The sequence below is a fragment of the Ciconia boyciana genome, chromosome 1 (genome assembly GCF_034638445.1).
Source record: "Ciconia boyciana chromosome 1, ASM3463844v1, whole genome shotgun sequence".
NCBI lineage: Eukaryota > Metazoa > Chordata > Aves > Ciconiiformes > Ciconiidae > Ciconia > Ciconia boyciana.
In genome coordinates this window covers 195,620,338-195,643,703 of record NC_132934.1, presented here as the reverse complement: position 1 = coordinate 195,643,703, position 23,366 = coordinate 195,620,338, and the positions used below count along the sequence as shown (strand labels likewise).

Genomic DNA, 23,366 nt, shown 5'->3' with positions numbered 1-23,366 from the left:
TGAATATTGTAAGTCAACACACAGGGTAATATTCAGTTGCTTTTTGTAGACCCCTATATGTTAAGAGTCCAAGGGTAACCAGGTGAGCAATGTATCTTAAGTCATCACAGTAAGAGCAAAATTTAGGAGATTGGTTCAGTTGTCCACAGGTCAGATATCTAGTGCTATTTGACATCCCTACAGCATCCCTACTCCGGAAAGTCTTTGGTCTCTCATGGGTCCCGTGTCACGTCTGCCTGCCCACAGGGACATCTCAGATACCACAGGACATACCAAATAATACTAGATGGAGTATTAGTCTGGACAGCCATTCAGCAACCCAAAAGCTAGTCTAGGTTGAGATGAGCCACTCTCCAGATCCCAGTGACTGTGTCCACCCTGGCTTATGAAGTTGCCCACAGATAGGAGTCTGGTGCTGTTGGAGATGCCCTTGGGTATCTATCCCACCTGGCCATCACCTGCTACTCCAGAAGGCCACAGGTGTCTTGTAGGTCTTGTGTCTTATCAACCAGCTCTACATGGGCATCTCAAATGGGCCTCTCCAGGGCACCTCATGTTTTTTGACAGATAACTGAGTCAATCACGTGGCAGCTGTGCCAGAATAACTTCCTTTTAGATTCTTTTTGAAGTGCATTACAGCCCTTTGTTTCATTATTGTGCAGAGAATTAAATACAGCAACTATCAATATTCTAGTCCATAAGCCACCACAGGGACAAGACAGTAATCATAAGACAAGACATTGTTTTGAAATAGGGATGGAGACGTGCTCTACTGCTATATAAACCTTGACCAGTGAGGGAAAGTGTAGTTATCTCAGACTGAGAGCGCATTAACCGTAATAGATATGGTACTGCCAATGTAATAGTACCACCTGCCTGCCTGTCAAAATGATTGTCTGATCTACGGTTCCAACTGAGAACATGCAGTACAGGAACAAAGAATGTAAGACAGACATAAAGTAACCCCCCCGAAATCTAACTGGGCTAGAATTAAGCAGAACAAAGTGATCTCAGTAAGCACTCATTTTTCCAGAAGCCTTGCTGACAGGATGACAGGCACTTTATTTCATGGGATAGACAGTATATAATCCAAAAAAGAGGTTTTAAAGTTTAAAGTCTTGTGGAAAAAAAAGCCACTTGGCTTGGGCCCAGACAAGAGCCAAACCGAATCCTCAAATAAAATTTGAAATTCTTGGCAAAAAGAATCTCCCCTGTATCTTCCCAGAAGTGAACAGAGAAGAAACAAAGAGTACATCAGGTTCTCTAACCGCAGTGACAAGAGGGATAATTTCACAAGGTCTCTTCAGTGAGCTGGGAATAGCTGAGGCAGGAACACCTACTAGGTTCTTTGGAAATGCAGGAATCCCTGATCCCGGATTAGGTATCAAAGGCACGTCTGCCCTAGGGCCAGCTTGGGATTTAATCTTTTCCTATAACAGACATGAGCACTCTCATGGTCTTATTGATACAGCCACAGCCACTGTGTTGGTCACAAGGCCTGGCTAGATGCTACACACACGTTGTCACATCTGTCAGAGGTTCCCTACAGTTCTGTTTCTGGTACTCTTCACAAATGCAGAAGTCGTTACTCACCTCTTCTATGGGGGCTTTCAAATTCAGGCTTTCCTCTCCCATTTTACCAGATGTTCTTTATAAACCATACTTGGAGTCCTTGGATGCATTTTCTTATAGATCTGTTATTTCTCTCCTTTCATTACAATCATTTCAAAGGGATACAACAACCCAAGTGCCTTTTATCTAAGCAGATCACGTGACTTTGTAACTTTGTTATTTTTCTTTTTGGTTCAGTTGTGATGTTTCCCTTTTCTAAAACATGATCAAAATATATCATTTGTACACTGTCTTACCATTGCTGTGAACCAGTTTCAGGTTACGCTAACTGCATCTTATGAATAGAATATTTTTTGTTTTTCATGTTACTAGAGCATCATTGACAAGATTTCAGTTCCTGTCACTCTTCTAGTATTTCACACACCTTTCCCTAAAATATCACCTGTGCAGATAATGTGTCAAATCCCTGGAAAAGCTATTGCCCAACAGGTGAGGTGCAAATGATAAGCTGCAGTCCAAGTATGCCACTACCTACACCAAGTGCCTACTGCAATGGACTCACTCAGTATCACAGGTTTCTGTTAGTGTTTTTGCCTCTGTCAGGTGGCTACAGCTGGCTTTGATTATGCCAGGAGTTTCTCCTCCTGTTTGGATCACAGCTAATCAAATAACCTATTCCTGTGGCTTCTTTTCTTTTTCCATTATAGCCAAATGTGCAAAATAATGAAGTTCTGTCCCTTTTTCTGGCCTTATTGGGTTTGATAATGCTCCAGCACATGCACTCCTGACACTGAATTTGTAGACTGAAGGTCTATTGGGATGCTGCAGAATGACGCTTTGCTTTCAGACACTTCAGGAAATGCTTACTGAATATATTCAGTACACAAAGTGTCCTTTCATGGCTCTGTCACCATTAGGATTTTTATCAAGTTGAACACTTTTAAGGCTCTCAGTGCCAGTACTGGTTTTGCCTGCATGCATGTAATATTATACAAACCTTTTCCTTTTACCAATATTTAATATCACATTTCCCTGCTGTATGGAGTGTATGTCCTGCCCAGCCAGCAAGTCCCATTGAATCATGCCATGTCACAGACAGGGGAAGGACGATCTTTCTCCATTATTTTGTTTTCAGGGTTCATTTTAATTGTTATTGGCATTTCCTCAGGATCTGTTCGGATATTCACATACACCCATTGTTGTCCTGTTCTTGTGTGCACTACATCAAATCAGAAGTCAAAACTTTGTACAACTTTTCTGTTTACAGGTGTCCCCAGTTGCCTGACTCGTATCTCTACACCCTATGCATTCTTCTTGGCACATGACATGGGCAAAGCAAGTTGCCTCATGGCACTCCATCTGAACATTTTTCAATGCTCTGCATCTCTCTTGCCTCATGTAAGGCAGTCTACCTCTGCTGCAAGCACACCACAGCTGCCCTTGACTGTACCTTTCTCCTTCGGTGCTGTGCTCCTCTGTCACTCTTGGGGTGGGAGGGAGGAACATACCTGCACACTAATCATCCTTCTGTCTCATCACATGCATGTCATGACTGGTCCTAGTAGGTGCCTTTGGTCCCTAGGCTCCATTTATGCTAGTAAATATAACTGGCTGGCCTAACTAGCTCGCAAGGGAAAAAAAACGAGGCAGTATGGATAGCTGCCTACGCCCACATCTTCGCCCTCTTCATTTTACCAATGCAGATATTACCTGAATGTTTTATGTGGTGTGGTTATTCAAACTAATATTTTCTAATGTTAAATTTTCTGATATGTTTTAGTCTATTTTTCTAAAGATTTCTTCTCTGTGAGGTTCCCTCTACAGTCAGCAGACAAAAAGAAACCTTGCAGGACAAGAGTCATTTAACCTAGCCTTGTCCAAGGAGATGCTTCTCTCCACTGACTCTAAAGGAAACTTAGCTCCAGTGAGGAGGTCTAATGTCAGGTGAAACAAAACCCAACCCAGATGCCTGAATCTACAACATTAAAAAATACACTAAAAAAAATAAATCATCTTAGTGCTTTGGGTGGCTAATGGAGGAAGGCCCAGGTCCTCACCTGCAAACACACACTCTTCAGTGATTTGTACTCCTAGTTGTACAGACCGCTGCTGAATCATTCACTGCTGCAGCTTCTGCTGCTGGGCAGCTAGTACCTATGGTTTGTGCAAACTCCAGAAACGTGACAAAATGTTCAGCTTCCCTCAGCCTACTAGTCTGTCTGTGTGTCTATATTGTCTACAGCAGCTGCTTCTAGTAGTTCAAACCCAAAAGATCTTCAGTGTCCTTGTCTTTCCTCATCTGGCCCACAGCTACCTCCCAGTACTTTGGATTTCTCATCAAAAGCTTGCAGGCCAATCTTACCTTGAACAATGGAGGAGAATTCTTCCTTCCCCAAGGAAAAACTGAGAGAATTACACGTTTTGCCTTCTTGTCTTATTTCTTCCTCTCTTCTTCTGATTCTCATAGCAGAAGCTGTCTTTTACCTCTGCCTGTTCTGGGCTTATTAATGCTTTCAGTTCTGTGACTCTTTTGTTAGTCGGAAGGCCCTCTGGCCAAGGTTAATAATAAGATTTTAAATCATACTGCTGTGAGCAGCTGAGCTTAGGACCCAGAGAAAGAGACAAAAACCTGTGCAAGTCACTTATTGTGCTTCCCTTAATATATTGATTGTCAAATGGCATAACTATGAAGGGACTTCAGGCTAAATGCACATCCTCACGACACAATCTTCCAGTAAAAAGCTTGATGTGATGAACTGTCATAGGATCATTCCTACCGAATATAGTCAGGATTTTTCCATAGCATAATTTCTTTAAGACCTATGATTTAAGAAAAGGCTTGTTTGTGTAATTCAAAATTTGATAACTACAGAAAGCCCTATTTCATATAATTTATATCATAATGTGTACATTATTTTACAGAGATGTGGAAATGACTGAGATTCTGAATATAAACAGAATAATGTTTCAAAATATGAGGAACCTCTCCCATATGTATGTATGCAAAATAAAATAAGGGATAATTAAGGGGGTGGGAAGTCCATATAAAAATGTCCAAAACCGTGCCAGGGTGTTGCTTTTCCATATTACTTCAATCGGTAGCTCAATTTCTGCACAAATAGACTAAATGTTTCACTATCTTAAACAGAGGAAGGAAACAGACTCCTCATTTAGTTCCCTCATTTCTAGATCATATCACATCACTTCTTTTTCTGCCCCTCACACTTCTTTTTCTGGCTGAAGCGGGATAAATAAAACTGTTTGCTTACTTGGGAGTTACTGTAGCCTTTAGCTTAGCAGGTGGAAGTAGAATACCTCATTCACGTGCACCAAAATTGGGATCTGAGTTAAGAAACAGAAAAGTGATTATATTTTGGACGAGTAAAAACCATATATGTTCATAGAGAAGATAGAATTTGTGCTATATAGCTATTTTACTTTGCTGGCATAAAGCATGCCTTTTCCCTTCATAGTCTGTCACAGCTACATGCCAGTAACACCAGGTGCCTCTGAACTACAATCCCTGAGCTGAGGCAAAGGGCTTTAGGATTGTCATACTTTCACACTTAACGCCAGCCAGGATATATATTCAAATGCCTCTTGCCTCTCTAAATATTTAAAATGTCATTCTTGGTGAAATATCTTCATGCTTATTTTTTCCTTCTGATTTTGGTCTTTCAGTCTAGAATCACTCCCAAATATTTATACGTGCTTCTTCCATGCCACGAATGTAAGTATCTTCTTCAACTGTGCAGTGTTCATTCTGACTTTCTAAAGAGCTCATATTATGCTCTGTCCTCCATTCTTTACTACTTCTTGAAAAATAAAACTCAAATCAGCTGCTGTCCACTTACCTAAGAGCAGATGGTGGATACAATCAATAGGACCACATCAACATGCAAAATTTGATATATCATTGTTCATACATTTCACAGCTGTAATTATATCACATTAGAATTTTATTTGCAGATCTAGCCTTCATGTTTGTTTTTTTTTTTATACACCAGAACTTAATTTTAAATCTTGCAGAAGTCAATGGGATGCAAGGATACATTTCAGAACAACCCTGTTCTTGCAGGCTTTACTGTATTAGAGTCTTTATGTCCTGTCCCACACACCTTCTTTATGAGAGAACTGCCATTGAAGCAGAGAACTATTTATTTGAATAATGGTCAAGGAATTGAAACAGTTAAGATGTGATAATGTTCATTACCAAATTTAAGTCATTCCACAGACATTCCACAATCTGTTAAGGTAGGCAGAATCCTTCTGCCAAGGACAGTAAAAAGCTCTGCTCTTGAAGCACCTTAGCATGAAGAACATCCACCTGCACACTGACAACAACCTAAGAGTAGCAAAGCAAAGTCCTTACAAGGTTTGTGAAAATAAAAAATATACCAGCTCTGACCATTCCTCTCAAGTCATACACGAAGAAAGAGCAATGCCCTAATTGCATATTACAGCGACCTGAAGGAAATCACAAGTGATTGCAGCCACTACCCCAGCATTGTTACTGGGGACCAAAAGGATATGAGCTGCTACCAACCTCCTAAGTAAATCCTCCCTTGATTTAATACCTCTCACAACATGCCCCTTATATGGACTAGGAATTATTTGTTAAAATGTCTTCTCTTCCAGCTCCTTGCACCTAACTGCATAACTGGTACATAAATGTGACATTGGCTTGTGTTTAACCAGCAGCATTACATGTTCATTTCTTTACTTTCAGCTACTTTGAAAAGTTTCACTTATTGCTTCTATGCACTCCACATGCAAATATGCACATCATTAACAGATGGGATTTCATCATTTGAAGATCTCTTAGCTAACACTGTTCTGAGAGTATTCGTGTGGGTCATAGTTTGTGTTACATGTTTTGGAAATCTTTTCATCAGAACAATATAATTTATCAAAGCAGAATACAATATGCACACCATGTCTATCAAAATTTTGTAAGTATGTCGTAAAGGTATTCATAATACATTGATTTGATTAGTAAATTAATAACATTAATATATTAATATAGTATTGTATACTACATTATGACATTATATTATATATAATACATATCATTATGTATGTTCCAATAATCTCAGTTTGCATTCTAGACACTTACTAGTTTCAAAACACTTAAAAATATTATGCATTATCTACTTTTGCACTATTTTCTGATATTCTAAATGAAAGTGAATGTCAAAAAATAACCAAGGTCCTTCAATTCATTGACTTTAGGTAGTCAAGTTGTGTAGAAACAACCTATGAAACTTAAACATTTTACTTTATTAATTACTACTATTCATTCTGCATTAAAGATTGTGGACAAGCTAGCTAGTGTTAGACTACTTGCTGTCTGAATTTGTTCTGTGATGTGTCAAATCATCATCATCTGAAGTGGTCAGGCAGTTGGACTAGATGATCATTGTAGGTCCCTTCCAACTGAAATATTCTATTCTATTCTATTCTATTCTATTCTATTCTATTCTGTTCTGTTCTGTTCTGTTCTGTTCTGTTCTGTTCTATTCTATCTCCTTTTTTGGAACAGGTACTAATAAGTGCTTCTGTTAGTTTTGAATTTTATATTTCAAAATGTGAGTACTTCCAAATGATCACACCATATCCTGTCCAGCAGTTGTTCCCAAGTAAAGAATCCTCGAGCCAATACAAATGTGGGACCAAATTCATACTTGCTGTTGCCAAATCCTACTTCCTTGCAAGCTTATGGTGCATAGTGTGACACTGTTTTCAGGTGATCAACCCTTTAAAAATGTATGAGACTTATTATTACTCCCCCCTCTCTTTGTTCAAGTTAGCCAAGCCTACAAACACTACTTTCTGACTGCATGATAACTTCACACAGGAAAGATTTTATCTGGTGTGACTTCAGATGCTTATAGTGCAGATGTCTATGAACTAGTCACTTTGCGCTTTCTTTATAGTCAATGAATTGTGCAATTTACCTAACTCTAAAAAAGACATCTAAAGTAAGCCTAATGAATCATGTCCCAAAAGTATCTCTTGACTTCACTGACTGTAAAGACAGCCAAGGCGTGACTGGCTCAGATTTTCAGCTTTGTAAATGGCTGAAGTCAGGTAAAATGAATTCACCTTGTGGTGAATTCATTTTACCTACATATTGTGGATGTGTAAAATTAGAATAGGTGAGTCCCAGGCAAGATATCAGAGATCTTCTGTGTATTTATTATATAGTGTCATGTATATACTATATAGTGCCATAGACCTGCTAGGTCTTCCACACTCTGCCTGATACTCTTTCAGCTTGCTCCTGGCTGAAACTCCACCACTGCATTACCCATACCCTGAGCAGTGCCCGGGCACTGGTGTAGTGTCCCTCCAGGGGATATGCCAAATACAGTCAATGCAGTGATCCAGTCTTCACTGAAAGGGCTGTCAAGAACTGGAATGGCCTGCCCAGAGAAGTGGTTGAGTCACCATCCCTGGAGGTATTTAAAAGGTGTGTAGATGTGGCACTTAGGGACATGGTTTAGTGGTGGACTTGTCAGGGTTAGGTATACAGTTGGACTCGAAGGTCTTAAAGATCTTTTCCAACCTAAATGATTCCTAACCTGTGATTCTATGATTCTATAATATTCTGTGGTCTGCAAAAGCCACCGTGCTGGCCACAGCCAGGGAGCTTGGCCCCGGGTCGTTGCATGCTCATGGGAGCCCCGTCAAGCAACACTTCCACTCTCGTATCCTGACACCAGCTTCCACTCTCCTGTTTGTGACCAGGGGGCTCATAGCCCCATAGCACATGAATTCTGATGCTGCAATCATAGGGTTAAATTATTTTTGAATGCCAGCTAGAGTTTGGTTAAACATAAAAGTATACTATATATAAATCATTTCATTGATATTTTTCAGCAAATTGTAAAATCTGTTTCTTAAATAGGTGCTGATTGTCTTCTGGGGGTGTATTTGTTCTTCATTGGAGTTTTTGGTGTTAAATACCATGGACATTACAAAAAAGATGCGACGCTGTGGATAGAAAGTTTACCATGCCATATCATGGGGTTCATCGCCATGCTATCTACAGAGGTCTCAGTTCTCCCGTTGACATATCTGACCTTGGAAAAGTATTTAGTGATTGTGTTTCCCTTCAGTAATATCCATCCTGGAAAGCAGCAGACAGTAGTGATTCTTATATCTGTATGGATTGCTGGGTTTGTCATAGCAATAATCCTATTCTAGAATGAGAAATTTTTGGAAATTATTATGGGAAAAATGGAGTTTGTTTCCCATTGAATTCTGATCAGAGAGAAGAAATTGGAGGTAACAGGTATTCCCTTGGTATTTTTCTTGGTAAGTTTAATTTTTAGTATGCTATACTTACTGATTAATAGCATTTTACTAGAAAAACTGGCAGTCAGTCTACAGAACATTCACTGATAGATGTGCTTTTCACTACACTATTAAAGTTCACTACAGTATTAATGTTAATGCTTTTCACTATACTATTAATGTTAATTGTAATACTTCCCAAAGGCCCACAAAAGGAGCAGAGCCTCATGCGCTGTGTGCTGGCTGCACACTTGAAAAGGTCTGTGTCACCTGAAGAGTTTAGCATCTAATTTTAACAAAACACAAGCGAGTGTAACAAAGAAGAGAAGACATAGAAGGAAATAGTAATTTGAATAACAATGAGGTAGTGAAACTACTTGGCGATACTGTGTGTACAACCCAATGATTTGAAACCTCTTCATTTTTATAAGTCAGTAAAATCAGCAACCTTCACCTACTACTCAGTATAGTCTTCACTGGATTGCAGAAAACGGTGATAATATAAATAATATGGAATTAAACTTTAAAAGCGTAGCTTTATGTGCATTGTACTGGCAGGGAATAATGATTAAACATATATATATATAAAATAAACTGAAAATAAACAGGATAAAACCCAGAAACTTCAGCGTCAAATATGTATGAGCTGGTCATGCTCAGCCTCAGAGCACTCACTCACAGCAAAGACTGAGAATTACTCAAACTGCTACCAAACGGTCTTCTCCCTGACCTGCATTTGCAAAGCCATAGGGGTTCTTTTGCCAGTACATATACATTTAACAGTTACTCTTTGTTTTATCTCTTGGTATCAAAAAGATTAAAAAGCCACATACCAAAAGACAAAACTAGTTTTTTAGAATTATACTGAGTAGAAAGTAAAAAAGGCAATACACGTCAAATCAGATTCATGTAGAGTGTGCTGGTTTTGGCTGGGATAAAGTTAATTTTCTTCACAGCAGCTAGTATGGGGCTATGTTTTGGATTTGTCCTGGAAACAGTGTTGATAACACAGGGATGTTTTCGTTACTGCTGAGCAGTGCTTACACAGAGTCAAGGCCTTTTCTGCTTCTCACCCCACCAGCGAGTGGGCTGGGGGTGCACAAGAATTTGGGAGGGGACAGAGCTGGGACAGCTGACCCCAACTGACCAAAGCGATGTTCCATACCATATGGCGTCATGCTCAGCACAGAAAGCTGGGGGAAGAAGGAGGAAGGGGGGGGCGTTCAGAGTGATGGCGTTTGTCTTCCCAAGTAACCGTTACACGCGATGGAGCCCTGCTTTCCTGGAGATGGCTGAACACCTGCCTGCCCGTGGGAAGTAGTGGATGAATTCCTTGTTTTGCTTTGCTTGCGTGCACGGCTTTTGCTTTCCCTATTAAACTGTCTTTATCTCAACCCATGAGTTTTCTCACTTTTACCCTTCTAATTCTCTCCTCCATCCCACCGAGGGGGGTGAGCAAGTGGCTGTGTGGGGCTCAGTTGCTGGCTGGGGTTAAACCACGACAGTCCTTTCTGGTGCCCAATGTGGGGCTCAAAGGATTCAGGATAACAACAGATTTGACTGGAACGTGCTAGATCGAATCTATAGGTGTTATTGCTGTTTAGCTATTAATCAGCATGCTCCTGTGCTTGCCATGGGGCTTGCTTGCCTTACTGTGTATTAGAGTCTAGTGGTCATTAGTGGCTGCTTTTTGCTTTCGCTGCTTGCTGTACTGCTGTACTGATCATCTTACTCTGCTGTGCCTGGGAACATTTTGATAACAGCAATGGGCTGGCAGATGGCCAGGGCATCGCTGCTGTTTCTGTGCTGCTGTACTGGACAGGCTGGAACTCCAGTAGGAACTCAAGTCGAAGGGAATGTGACCTGTGGATGAGTCCACACGGGAGCAGGACACCCCAAAACGTCTGTGGCCATGGATAACCCCATACCAGAGCAGGTACATCTCGAAGTGTCTGTGGCCATGGTTATGTCTGTGCCACAACAGGTTGTCGTGGTTTAAACCCAGTCAGCAACTATGCACCACACAGCTGCTCGCTCACCCTCCTTCCTGGCCCCGTGGTGGGATGGGGGAGAGAATCAGAAAAAAAAGTAAAGCCCATGGGTTGAGATAAAGACAGTTTAATAGGACAGCAGAGGAAGAGAAAATGATGATGATGATGATGATGATAATGGTAATAATAATAATAATAATAATAGTAATAATAATAATAATAATAATAATAATAATAAAGAATGTACAAAACAAGTGATGCACAATGCAATTGTTCACCACCCACTGACCAATCCCAGCCAGTCCCCAAGCAGTGATTGCTGCTCCCCAGCCAGCTCCCCCCAGCTTATATACTAAGCATGATGTCATATGGTATGGAATAGCCCTTTGGCCACTTCGGGTCAGCTGTCCTGGCTGTGTCCCCTCCCAGCTTCTTGTGCACCTGGCAGAGCATGGGAAGCTGAAAAGTCCTTGACTAGTGCAAACATTACTTAGCAACAACTAAAACATCAGTGTGTTACCACATTATTCTCATACTAAATCCAAAACCCAGCAAGATACCAGCTACTAGGAAGAAAATTAACTCTATCCCAGCCGAAACCAGGACACAGGTCTACCTCCAAAGGGATTGTGGCCCAACGATAAGTCCATGCTGGAGAAGGTACACCTCAAAGCATTTATGGCTGTGGATAATTCCATGCTGCAGCAGGTACACCTTGAAGCATCAGTGGCTGTGCATGAGGTCATGCTGGAGCACCTCAAAGCATGTGGCCACGGATAAGCCCACAACAGAGCAGGTACACCCCTGGAAGGACTGCAGCCATGGGTAAGGACACATTGGAGCAGGTTTACTTTGGAAGGGACTGTGGCTGTGGGTAAGGCCATGCTGGAGCAGGCATATCTCTGAAGGCTTTGTGGCTCATGGAGAAGGCCACACTGGAACAGGTGCACCTCAAAGTGACTGTGGCTGTGGATAAGTCTATGCCACAGCAGGTGTACCCCTGGAGAGACTGTGGCGCATAGATAAGGCTCCACTTGGAGCAGGTACAGCCCTAAGGGACTGCAGTCTGTGGATAAGTCCGAGCCAGAGCAGGGGCAAGGGGAGGAGTTCATTGCAATGTTAAACGCGATGGTCTGGTCCAAAGAGGCCAGGGGTGGGGATTGTAATGGAAATACCATTAAATTGTTGTAACCCAGGATTTGAGTTGCATGTTATAGGAATTACTATAGCAGGAACCACCTGACCCAATGGAGGACAAGTCTCACAAGAAGCAGGGCAAGTGCAGCAGCAACCCAACCTGAGCTGGCTTTGGTGCCCAATAACTCCAAGCAACACACTACGTCTCCTGTCCTGAGTGACCACCATAACAGATGGAGCCCAAAGTCACAGACTAAATGAACTCCATGGACACTTTGTGGACATTTCTGGACATTTTATGGACACTTTACAAGGTGGTCCATAGACTAAGGGAATGATACCTGTGTATTATATCAAAGGATGGGAAGTGGAGCGGTGGTTAATGAGGATGTATTGGATAGTGTGGGACCTGAGTATGATGTAAATCATATGGAATAAGGGGTGGAGAATGTGCTGGTTTTGCCTGGGATAGAGTTAATTTTCTTTATAGCAACTAGTATGGGGCTAAGTTTTGGATTTGTTCTGAAAACAGTGTTGATAACACAGGGATGTTTTCGTTATCGTTTGCTTCCATGTGTGGCTTTTGCTTTAATTATTAAACTGTCTTTATCTCAACCCACAAGTTTTCTCACTTCTACTCTTCTGATTCTCTCCCCCATCCCACCAGGGGGAAGTGAGTGAGCGGCTGTGTGAGGCTTAATTGCCAGTTGGAGTTAAACCACAACAAGTGATTTCCCATCAATAAAATTATTATGTTACGCTTTCCAGTTATTTTAGTTAGTTTCAATCCATATTTCTGAGCAAGACCCTGCTTTCAGGTGCTGGGATCTTGACATAAATGGCTCCTTCAATGGCTGTCAGCTACTTATCAGAGTACTCCAGTCCATAGAGTTGCCATCTGATTAACTGTTAAAAGCCTTGCTCTGCAACACAGCGCAGTGTGATTAAAATCCAAGTTGCACAGCTTGCTCTGCACATATTCTTCCATCAGTAATTTGGGATGGATATTGCCCTGGTTTCAGCTGGGCTAGAGTTAATTTTCTTCCTAGTAGCTGGTATCATGCTGGGTTTTGGATTTAGTATGAGAATAATGTTGACAACACACTGATGTTTTAGTTGTCGCTAAGTAATGTTTACACTAGTCAAGGACTTTTCAGCTTCCCATGCTCTGCCAGGTGCACAAGAAGCTGGGAGGGGGCGCAGCCAGGACAGCTGACCCAAAGTGGCCAAAGGGCTATTCCATACCATATAATGTCATGCTCAGTATATAAACCGGGGGGAGTTGGCCAGGGGTTTGACTGCTGCTCGGGGACTGGCAAGGATCAGTCCGCGGGTGGTGACCAATTGCATCGTGCATCACTTGCTTTGTATATACTGTTACTACTATAATTGTTATTATTATTATACTTTATTTTATTTCGATTATTAAACTGCTCTTATCTCAGCCCACGAGTTTTCTCACTTTTACTCTTCCGATTCTCCCCCTGCATCCCACCGGAGGGGTGGGGGGAGTGAGTGAGCGGCTGCATGGTGCTTAGTTGCCAGCTGGGGTTAAACCACAACAGTCCTTTTTGGCACCCAACGTGGGGCACAAAGGGTTTGAGATAATAACAGATTAACCAGAGCATATTAAGGAATTTGCATCTGTTAACAGTTGCCGGTCACAATATTGATTCATCTGTTCTCGATATTAGTTTATCTGATCTACACCATGCTCATTTTTTTGCTGTACATGTTAAAGACTGGTGTTGGTTTTTGCAGTTTGCTGTGCTCTGCAGTGATTAGTGATGTTTTGCCTGTGAGATTTGTTATTAAAACACTGGCCTTGAGCTTAATCTGGTATTTGAGTTTTGTACTGAAGCCATTACTGTAGTTCAGGTACCACCTCATGGAGACAATTTGCAATTATACCTTTTCCTCTGAGAGGTTTTTTATGGAGGAAATACAGAATGGCACCTTTGCTACCTTCTTCTGTGCTGTTTCCTCCTTCATTACAATAACTTTTCAGTATCTTGAACATCTGTGGGTAGTTAAGACACTTCTATTGGTATTTCTTGGGAATATTGTTTTGGTTTTGTCTAAGGTTAATACACAATTTAAGAATATCATACAGAAATCTGCCCCAAGTCTGGAGTTATGAGTGGCAAGGTGTGTGGGATAGCATGGGCAAGTACCTAGGACAGTGGGCACCTCCAGTATTTTGGAACTTCACACCTGAACAAGTGCAGAATCCTGAAAAACTAGTAAAGTATTTGGAAAAAGTATGTTGTCACCCTGGGAACTCCAGAGAGACACAAATCACTGCAATGTGCTGGGGCTTGGCCCATGCCTACCGAGCACTGTTCAACACTATTCAGAACCCTCAAGGGGAAGAGAAGGTCTCGGGATCTGACAACAAAATGACAGGTACTGCAGCTACTCCAACCCCGGTGACAGCCACTGCGGCTACTCCAACCACCCCAACAGGTACTGCAGCTGAACCGGAGAACCAGCCCGTGCCAGTATCAGTCGCCCCGATACAGAAGAAGAAATACACAAGAAAATCAGCTCATTTAGTAAGGGATGAAGATGAACCAGGGCCATCATGAGAACAGGAGGAGGAAGAGGCAGAACCCACAAATGAGATGGTAACCACCTGATCCCTATCCCTGAGTGAGCTGCGAGATATGCAAAAAGGTTTCAGTTGTTGTCCAGGTGAGCACATTGTCACCTGGCTGCTCTGATGCTGGGATAACAGGGCCAGTAGCTTGGAATTAGAGGGTAGGGAAGCCAAGCAGCTGGGATCCCTTTCTAGGGAAGGGGGCATTGACAAAGTGACTGGAAAAGGGGCACAAGCCCTCAGCCTCTGGAGACGACTCCTGTCAGTCATGAAGGAAAGGTATCCCTTCAAGAAGATGTTATATATCACCCAGGCAAGTGGACCACCATGGAGAGGAAATTAGCCATGCTGGAGGAGATTTATGATGACCTGAACAACGAGCAGTTATCCAAAGATTCAGATGAAGTCAAGTGCACATGTCCCATGTGGCAGAAGTCTGTACGGAGTGCACCATCATCGCATGCAAACTCATTGGCAGTAATGACCTGGAAAGACGGAGAGGAACAAATGGTGGATGAATTGGTTGGCCAACTCCAACAATATGAAGAAAGTCTCTCTTCCTCCCTATGGGCCTGCATCTCGGCTGTGGAGAAACTGCTGGACACGCTAGCCGAGAAACTGTCCCCAGAGTTCCAGTGATTCAAAGAGGATATGTCCTGCACCCCACCTGTACGAACCAATTATCTCAGCCATTAGGAGTAAGCGTCCCTCTGCTCAAGAGAGAGGATACAGTGGGTACACACCACAGGCCACCCTGTGGTTTTACCTACGTGACCACAGAGAGGACATGAGGAAGTGGGATGGAAAATCTACCTCGACCCTAGAGGCGCGGGTACATGAGTTGCAAGGAAAAACAATCACCAAAGGGGGTTCTTCCAGGAAAATTGCTGCTCCAGTTTCCAGTGAGCAGTTCCCCAGACAGAGTAGAAGGGCTGATTTTACTTCTGATCTTAATAAAGGGACTTTTGCTTCGCATTTACAAGAAGTGGGTAGCGAATACTATGACCAGGACTAGAGGGGCCCTGTCTCCAGCCACCCAGAGGAAAGGGACAACCGGGTTTATTGGACTGTCTGGATTCAATGGCCTGGCACATCAGACCCAAGGGAGTATAAGGCTCTAGTGGACACTGGTGCACAGTGCACCCTAATGCCATCAAGCTATAAAAGGGCAGAATCCATCTGTATTTATGGATTGACAGGGGGATCCCAACACCTAACTGTATTGGAGGCTGAAGTGACCCTAGCTGGGAATGAGTGGCAAAAGCACCCCATCGTGACTGGCCCAGAGGCTCCATGCATCCTTGGCACAGACTCCCTCAGAAGAGGATATTTCAAGGATCCAAAAGGGTACCGGTGGGCTTTTGGTATAGCTGCCTTGGAGACAGAGGAAATTAAACAGCTGCCTACTTTGCCCAGACTTTCAGAGGACCCTTCTGTTGTGGGGTTGCTGAGGGTCAAAGAACAACAGGTGCTGATCGCTACCACAACAGTGCACCGGCGGCAATATCGCACCAACCGAGACTCCCCGATTCCCATCTATAAGCTGATTCATCTACTGGAGAGCCAAGGAGTGGTCAGCAAGACTCTCACCCTTTAACAGTCCTATATGGGCAGTGCAAAAGTCTAATGGAGAGCGGAGACTAACAGTAGACTATCATGTCCTGAACAAGGTCATGCCACCACTGAGTGCTGCCGTGCCGGATATGCTAGAACTCCAATATGAACTGGAGTCAAAGTCAGCCAAGTGGTATGCCACAATTGATATCGCTGATGCGTTTTTCTCAGTCCCTTTAGCAGCAGAGTGCAGGCCACAGTTTGCTTTCACTTGGAGGGGCATCCAGTACACCTGGAATCAACTGCTCCAGGAAACACAGCCCTACCACTTACCATGGACTGATCCAGACAGCGCTGGAACAGGGTGAGGCTCCAGAACACCTGCAATACATTGATGACACCATCGTGTGGGGCAACACAGCAGAAGTGTTTGAGAAAGGGAAGAAAATAGTCCAAATCCTTCTGAAAGCCGCTTTTGCCATAAAACAAAGTAAGGTTAAGTGACCTGCACAGGAGATCCAGTTTTTAGGAATAAAATAGCAAGATGGATGTCATCAGATCCCAATGGATGTGAGCAACAAAATAACAGCCATGTCTCCACCAACTAGCAAAAAGGAAACACAAGCTTTCTTAGGCTTTGTCAGTTTTTGGAGAATGCATATTCCAAATTACAGTCTGATCATAAGCCCTCTCTACCAAGTGACCTGGAAGAAGAACGATTTCAAATGGGGCCCTGAGCAATGACAAGCCTTTGAATAACTTAAACAGGAGATAGTTCATGCAGTAGCCCTTGGGCTAGTCTGGGCAGGACAAGATGTAAAAAAATGTGCTCTACACCACAGCCAGGGAGAATGGCCCTACCTGGAGCCTCTGGCAGAAAGCAGGGGAGACTCGAGGTCGACCCTTAGGGTTTTGGAGTCAGGGACACAGAGGATCCAAGGCCCGCTATACTCCAACTGAGAAAGAGATATTGGCAGCATATGAAGGGGTTCGAGCTGCTTCGGAAGTGGTTGGTACTGAAGCACAGCTCCTGCTGGCACCCCGACTGCCGGTGCTGGGCTGGATGTTCAAAGGGAGGGTCCCCTCTACACATCATGCAACCGATGCTACATGGAGTAAGTGGGTTGCACTGATCACACAACGGGCTCGGATAGCAAACCCCGGTTGCCCAGGAATCTTGGAAGTGATCATGGACTGGCCAGAAGGAAAAGATTTCGGAATATCGCTAGAGGAGGAGGTGATGCATGCTGGAGAGGCCCCACTGTATTATAAACTGCCAGAAAATGAGAAGCAATATGCCCTGTTCACTGATGGGTCCTGTCGTCTTGTGGGAAAGCATCAGAGGTGGAAGGCTGCAGTATGGAGCCCTATATGACAAGTCACAGAAACTGCTTGAAGGACATGGTGCAGCGATGATAGGACTGGACAAGCGCAGTGATAATGGAACCAGAACTGGCTTCAGCATGCAACAACCCAACACCACACACCATCTCTCCTGCCTTGAAGGACTGTTATGACAGATGGAGCCCAAAGTCATGGACTAAATGAACTCAGACATTTTAGAGGGATGGCTAAGGGAATGATATCTGTGTGTTTATATCAAAAGACAGGAAAAGTGAAAAGTGGTGGTGATTAATTGGAATGTATTGGAAAGGGTAGGACCTGAGCATGATGTAGATGGTATAGAATAAAGGGTGGATACTGTCCTGATTTCGGCTGGGATAGAGTTAATTTTTTTTCCTAGTAGCTGGTATAGTGCTGTGTTTTGGATTTAGTATGAGAATACTGTTGATAACACACTGATGTTTTAGTTGTTGCTAAGTAATGTTTACACTAGTCAAGGACTTTTCAGCTTCCCATGCTCTGCCAGGTGCACAAGAAGCTGTGAGGGGACACAGCCAGGACAGCTGACCCAAAGTGGCCAAAGGGCTATTCCATACCATATGAGGTCATGCTCAGTACATAAACTGAGGGGAGTTGGCCAGGGGCGGTGACCACTGCTCAGAGACTGGCTGGGATCAGTTGGCAGGTGGTGACCAATTGCATCATGCATCACTTGCTTTGTATATATTATTATTATTATTATTATTATTATTATTATTATTATTATTATTAATTATTATTATTATATTTCAGTTATTAAAGTGTTCTTATCTCAACCCACAAGTTTTCTCACTTTTACTCTTCCGATTCTCTCGCCCATCCCACTGGGGGGACAGGAGGACTGAGCAAGCAGCTGCGTGGTGCTTAGTTGCTGGCTGGGGTTAAACCACTACAGATATTTATACAGAATCAAGAAAGCCAGGCTGAAATGAACACACGCCTCAGATTGGTTTGTCACTTTGCTGGGGAATATGTTGTTCTTTCTGTACTACGTGAGAGTCCTGCAGGTGGTTTCTGTTTCAGATTTACTGCAGCATTTCTAGTCAGGAGACCAGATCTCTGTGGAATCACAAGCCCACCCATACTGTGCATTAACTGTGTTTCTATAGTAACTTCTTACAACTTATTCACATCTCGCTGTGTAACAGATGGGAACACGTGGTATGTGAGCAGGCTGTGTGACACTAGACAATATTGAGGAGCTGGTTCTAACATAAAATTGGTATCAATATACTACAGATACATTAATGTAAAAATTATAACAAAATAATGGAAGAGAATGAAACAGAGGAGTGGTCGGGAGAAGGGGAAGAGAGGAAAGACCATTTCAATGCTATTTGTTTAAAAATCTTGTTTCCCCGCAGGTGTGAACCTGCTAGCCTCCATCATCATAGTGTTTTCATAGGTCAGCATGTTTTGTTCTGTTCAAAAAACTGCCCTTCAGACATCAGAAGTAAGGAGTCACATTCACAGGGATGTTGCTGTTGCCAATCAATATTTTAATAGTATTCACTGATGCCATCTGCTGGATTCCTGTCTTTGTCATTGAAATCCTTATTCCAGGTGGAAATTCCAGGTAATGCTGTGTAAGAGTGTGATTTCTTTTGTTAAAGATTCATTTTAAACCAAACCAATTCTGCCAGAGGAATTCTAGCTACCCATGGGTTAAGAGTAGGCATTGCCCAAAATATTTGACTTTTTCTATGTTCAGAGTCAAAATATTTGACTTTTTTCTATATTCCATGAGAACCAGAATAAGCTATCCAGTGAAGAGATTCTCCTCTGCTACAGCTGCAAAATCCCATGGTAGTATGCAGGAATATGTTCATTAGTTTGATCATTGGGGAAACAAAACTGTAACAGGAGGGTCTTTAAGCAACCCAGACACCACATTTATAAGTGCAGGCAATGATTTCCAGGGGGCCCTGAGGAGGCTACAGACCCTCCCTGCTCCCACAGGGCAGCACACACCTCCCCTACCAGCCCATGGAGGAGCTGTATCCACAATCTCACAGCTCTCCATCACTGCACTGGTTATATGCAGCCCTGCTAACCTTGCAGTTGCTAACAGATAACATGGTAATAGAAGCATCCTGCTCCATTATAATTCTAGAAAATGGATGCCTCATGTTTGTAGAAAATTGGGGAAATAATTCTCCATAATATGAAAGGCATTAAAGAAATGTAGTATGATGTAGTCAGCTATTTTATCATAAAACCTATTTAGCCTCATTGGGAGCATGGAATTCCATTCACTTAACCAGGAGAAAAGTAGGTTGGAAAAGTAGGAAAAGATTACACATAGGTTGTTAAAAACAAAACATGGCCATCATGAGGGTGTTCAGAAGATGTACGACTGTGGCTGGCACAGGAGTCGTGATGGTAAGGCTCTACACAGCTCAGCTCATGGCCCTCTGAGCAAGTCACTTCACCCCTCTATACTCCAGGCTCCCCTCTGTAAAACAATAATGATAGCTTTTGTAAGGCATTTTGAAACCTACTGATGAAAATTGCCATGTAAAAAATAGGTATGGGACTGGGATTTATGTTAAATACTATCCTAAAGAGAGATGGACTTCAGCTCATGTTTAGTGCTTTTATTAAATTCCAGTAGATAGAGGGAAAGACACTCTCTGGTGAAAAGCTCTTCTTTTTTCCCCTTCTCATGAAAACCCATGGTGAACTCAATGAAAACCACAATGAGCAATGGTGAATTCAAACCCCTGTCTTGTAAAAATAATACTATGGTAGCATTCCACAAAAAATGATATAAAGTGGCATAAAGTAAAATAAAGGACATAAAGTAAAAATGAAATAACGACACGTTTGCTTCTGTAGCATTCCTACAACAGAGCATACGAAGTATCTTACCTTTTTTTCCTAGACACTGTCCCTTCTTGAATAGTGGTACTTGTTCTGCCAATACACAGCGACTTGAACCCCATCTCTATACTCTCACAACTAGTTTCTTTAAGGAGAAGTTGAAGCAGTTGCTGGACAGTCATTGAAGGAAGGCAACTTTCAAAAATGACAAAAAACTTTGGCCACTTCAGTCATGAGGATAGACGATCCTCTTACCCATAGCTCTTCATTTATGCTTGGATTTTTAAAAAATAATTCCTGAGGACAGTACTAACTTTTAGTTACTGATCTACAAGTGGTTCTTTCTCAGCAAGACAACAGAAGCAGGACCTAACTGCCTTACAGCTGTATTAATCTCTCTGAGATTCCTATGTAGACTGGTTTTGGCCATTACCATCTCTGTATTCATCTTCCTGGAAAATAAAATCACAACTGTTGCATTCATCAGGGGAGATTTGTATTGCAGATTGAAACACAGACCGTGCACTGGGGCCAAAACCAGCAATACTTTTCTACTATTCATGCCCCTTCCCCAGACAGTCAGTGTATCTGTATTTGCTAGCTATAGTCTTCATATAATATATAGATTAAGGGAAAGCACTTTTGTCTCATTTGCTCTGTACTACCAATTTCAGGATATATCCTGGTGGAGAGGTGTTTCTCCCAGGATTGGAAGTCCTTGGTAGGAGAAGGCCAGAACATTCTATGCAATGTGTAAATCTATATTAATCTTGTAAGATTTAAGTAATATGCGAGCTCTGCAGAGTGGTGAATGTGTCTTTGTGCATATAAAGTCACTACTCAGAACTGCAAGACCCGAGCAGTGTTATTACTATATTTTTAAGGTACTAAAAGTCAAGTGAAACTTCCTGTGTAAGCAACAGAGCCCAGGCTGAAATAAAAATTAAATAATGAAGCTCTCAGAACGACCCTTGAAAGCAGTCAATTCAGTTTTCATTGCATCAGGTTTATGAAGCATAGGCATCCGGGCAGCATGGGTAAGCACATGCTTGGGGGACCGTTTATGGGACTGAGGCACTTGCAAGGAAGAACAATTCCCTGTTATTAGTTATGTTTTCATAACCACCTTAGCTATATTTTGACTTTATTGCATATGAGCTGCCTACCTGTTATAAATAGAAGAATCGAGCTCTTAGAAAAAGAGTAAAGCAAAACTTTCATCAGACTTTTACCTTTTTTTTTAAAGATTTACTAAAGAAAGATCCAGGAAATGTTTTAGAAGCTCCAGTTCATAGATCATTCTGAAGTGTTATCAAACAAAAGGAGTTTGGAGCAATGAGGAAGATCCAGAAAGGGAGGAAAAACCCCAAGTGTATGGGCACATCACTGAAAATAAAGAGGACCCTGAAGAGTTAACATTTCTCAGCTGAGTTGATGAGACTGAATATGTGCTTCGGGCCCACCCAGACTGTGAAATACGATGGATATATTTGAACCACCATGAAGGCAGGAAGTCAAGTCCAATAATAAGGTCATTGTACTGTGGCAATGAGCCCAACTCTGTGGTTTTGACCCAAGTATTCACACAGCACACACTTCAGCGTGGAATTCTGTCTGAAGAAATCTAAATTTCCATTTAGGTATCAAAAGATCCTCTCAGTGATCCAGTCAACCTACTTTCCAGTACTTGGTAGGTGTACAACCTACAACCCACTTGGTGCCTTAATTTGATAGACACTGTCCTGCTTGCCCTGAACAGTCCCTGGAGCCTCCTGGGTTCAGTATGTGCCTAGTGACAGCAGAGCAGGAGTCCAGGGGCAGAGGAGCTATAGCAGCTTGCTGGTTATATTGGTGGTTTCTCTGCTTGTAGTTGTGGAGGTGAAGTAGGTTCTGGCTGCTGTAGGTGCTATGGGAAGTCACTCTCCTCAGACAGAGCAGCACTTTGGATGCACCCAGGCTATTACGATGGATGGGGATACCAGGAAGGAGCAAAGCAGCCCCACTGTTGGTACTGTGGAAGAGGTGGTCACATGCTGGGGCAGAAGTCAGAAGGCAGCACCCCAGCGAGGCTGCTCTGCCACCTAAAATACGTGTTGCCCCTGCAAACAGAGGTGCTGCCAGCTACCCATCATCCAGATTTCATATGGCTGCCCTGGAGAGCTCTGGAGAGGAAATTTCCTCCCCTATCCCCTCCTGACATACCAACTGCTGCACCTCTGTAACAACCCATGTGCATTGCACTGGCTAAATAGTGGGGATGGGAAGGGAAATTGGCCTTGAACACACCTCTCTGGGCACTTCCCTAGGATAATGTAGACACTACTTGTCATGTTTTCCTCTCCTTGACAAAATCTTCACTTAAAGTGGTTCTTTCTCTTGAACTTTGGGATAAAGTAAAACTTGTTCTTTATATAGCTTTGCTCTCCACCCAAATTCTATTTAAAGAGACAGAAGAATACTTTTCCACATCCATTGGTAATCTGTTCCAACAGATTATTTTTTAAAGTGTGTCATTTATTAAAATAAACAAATTAATTCAAATTTGTGTTTTCTGGGTTTCCACTTGCAGTAACTTAATTGCCTATTGAATATGAAAGAAGAAAACTTTTTCCAACTAAAATGTCTCAAAAGTCTGATTCTCATTGTTAATGCTTAAAAGCTATTTGCTTTTTGCAACACTACTACTCTTTTTTCTGTAAGTTGTAAACCTTGATGGCCCTGCCCTCCTCTGATAAGACGTAAAAAATGGAAGACAAATCGCTAAAAAGCAAAAAAGGAGGAATTATACACAGAATCAGAGATTACAGAATCACAGAACCACAGAAAAATTGAGGTTGGAAGGCACCTCTGGAGATCATCTAGTCCAACATCCAAGCTCAAAGCTGGATCAGCTAGAGCAGGTCTTCCAGGATCATGTCCAACTCGGTTTTGAATATCTCCCAAGGATGCAGGCTCCACATCTCTGGGTTGCCTCTTCCAGTGTTTGATTACTGTACAGTTAAGAATTT

At 42.4% G+C, this 23,366-nt stretch overlaps 1 protein-coding gene across 1 annotated transcript in view; it reads left to right on the top strand.

Annotated features, from left to right (window-relative positions):
* The window catches only part of RXFP2 (relaxin family peptide receptor 2), a 38,614-nt gene extending 17,955 nt beyond the window's left edge, over positions 1 to 20,659 (top strand). The window contains 10 exon segments of the mRNA XM_072857181.1: positions 4,495 to 4,574; positions 6,302 to 6,532; positions 8,483 to 8,782; positions 8,785 to 8,892; positions 18,900 to 19,035; positions 19,037 to 19,084; positions 19,086 to 19,111; positions 20,420 to 20,476; positions 20,479 to 20,571; positions 20,574 to 20,659. Coding sequence (XP_072713282.1) covers positions 4,495 to 4,574; positions 6,302 to 6,532; positions 8,483 to 8,782; positions 8,785 to 8,892; positions 18,900 to 19,035; positions 19,037 to 19,084; positions 19,086 to 19,111; positions 20,420 to 20,476; positions 20,479 to 20,571; positions 20,574 to 20,659 — 1,165 coding nt within the window.
* The last annotated feature ends 2,707 nt before the right edge of the window (positions 20,660 to 23,366 follow it).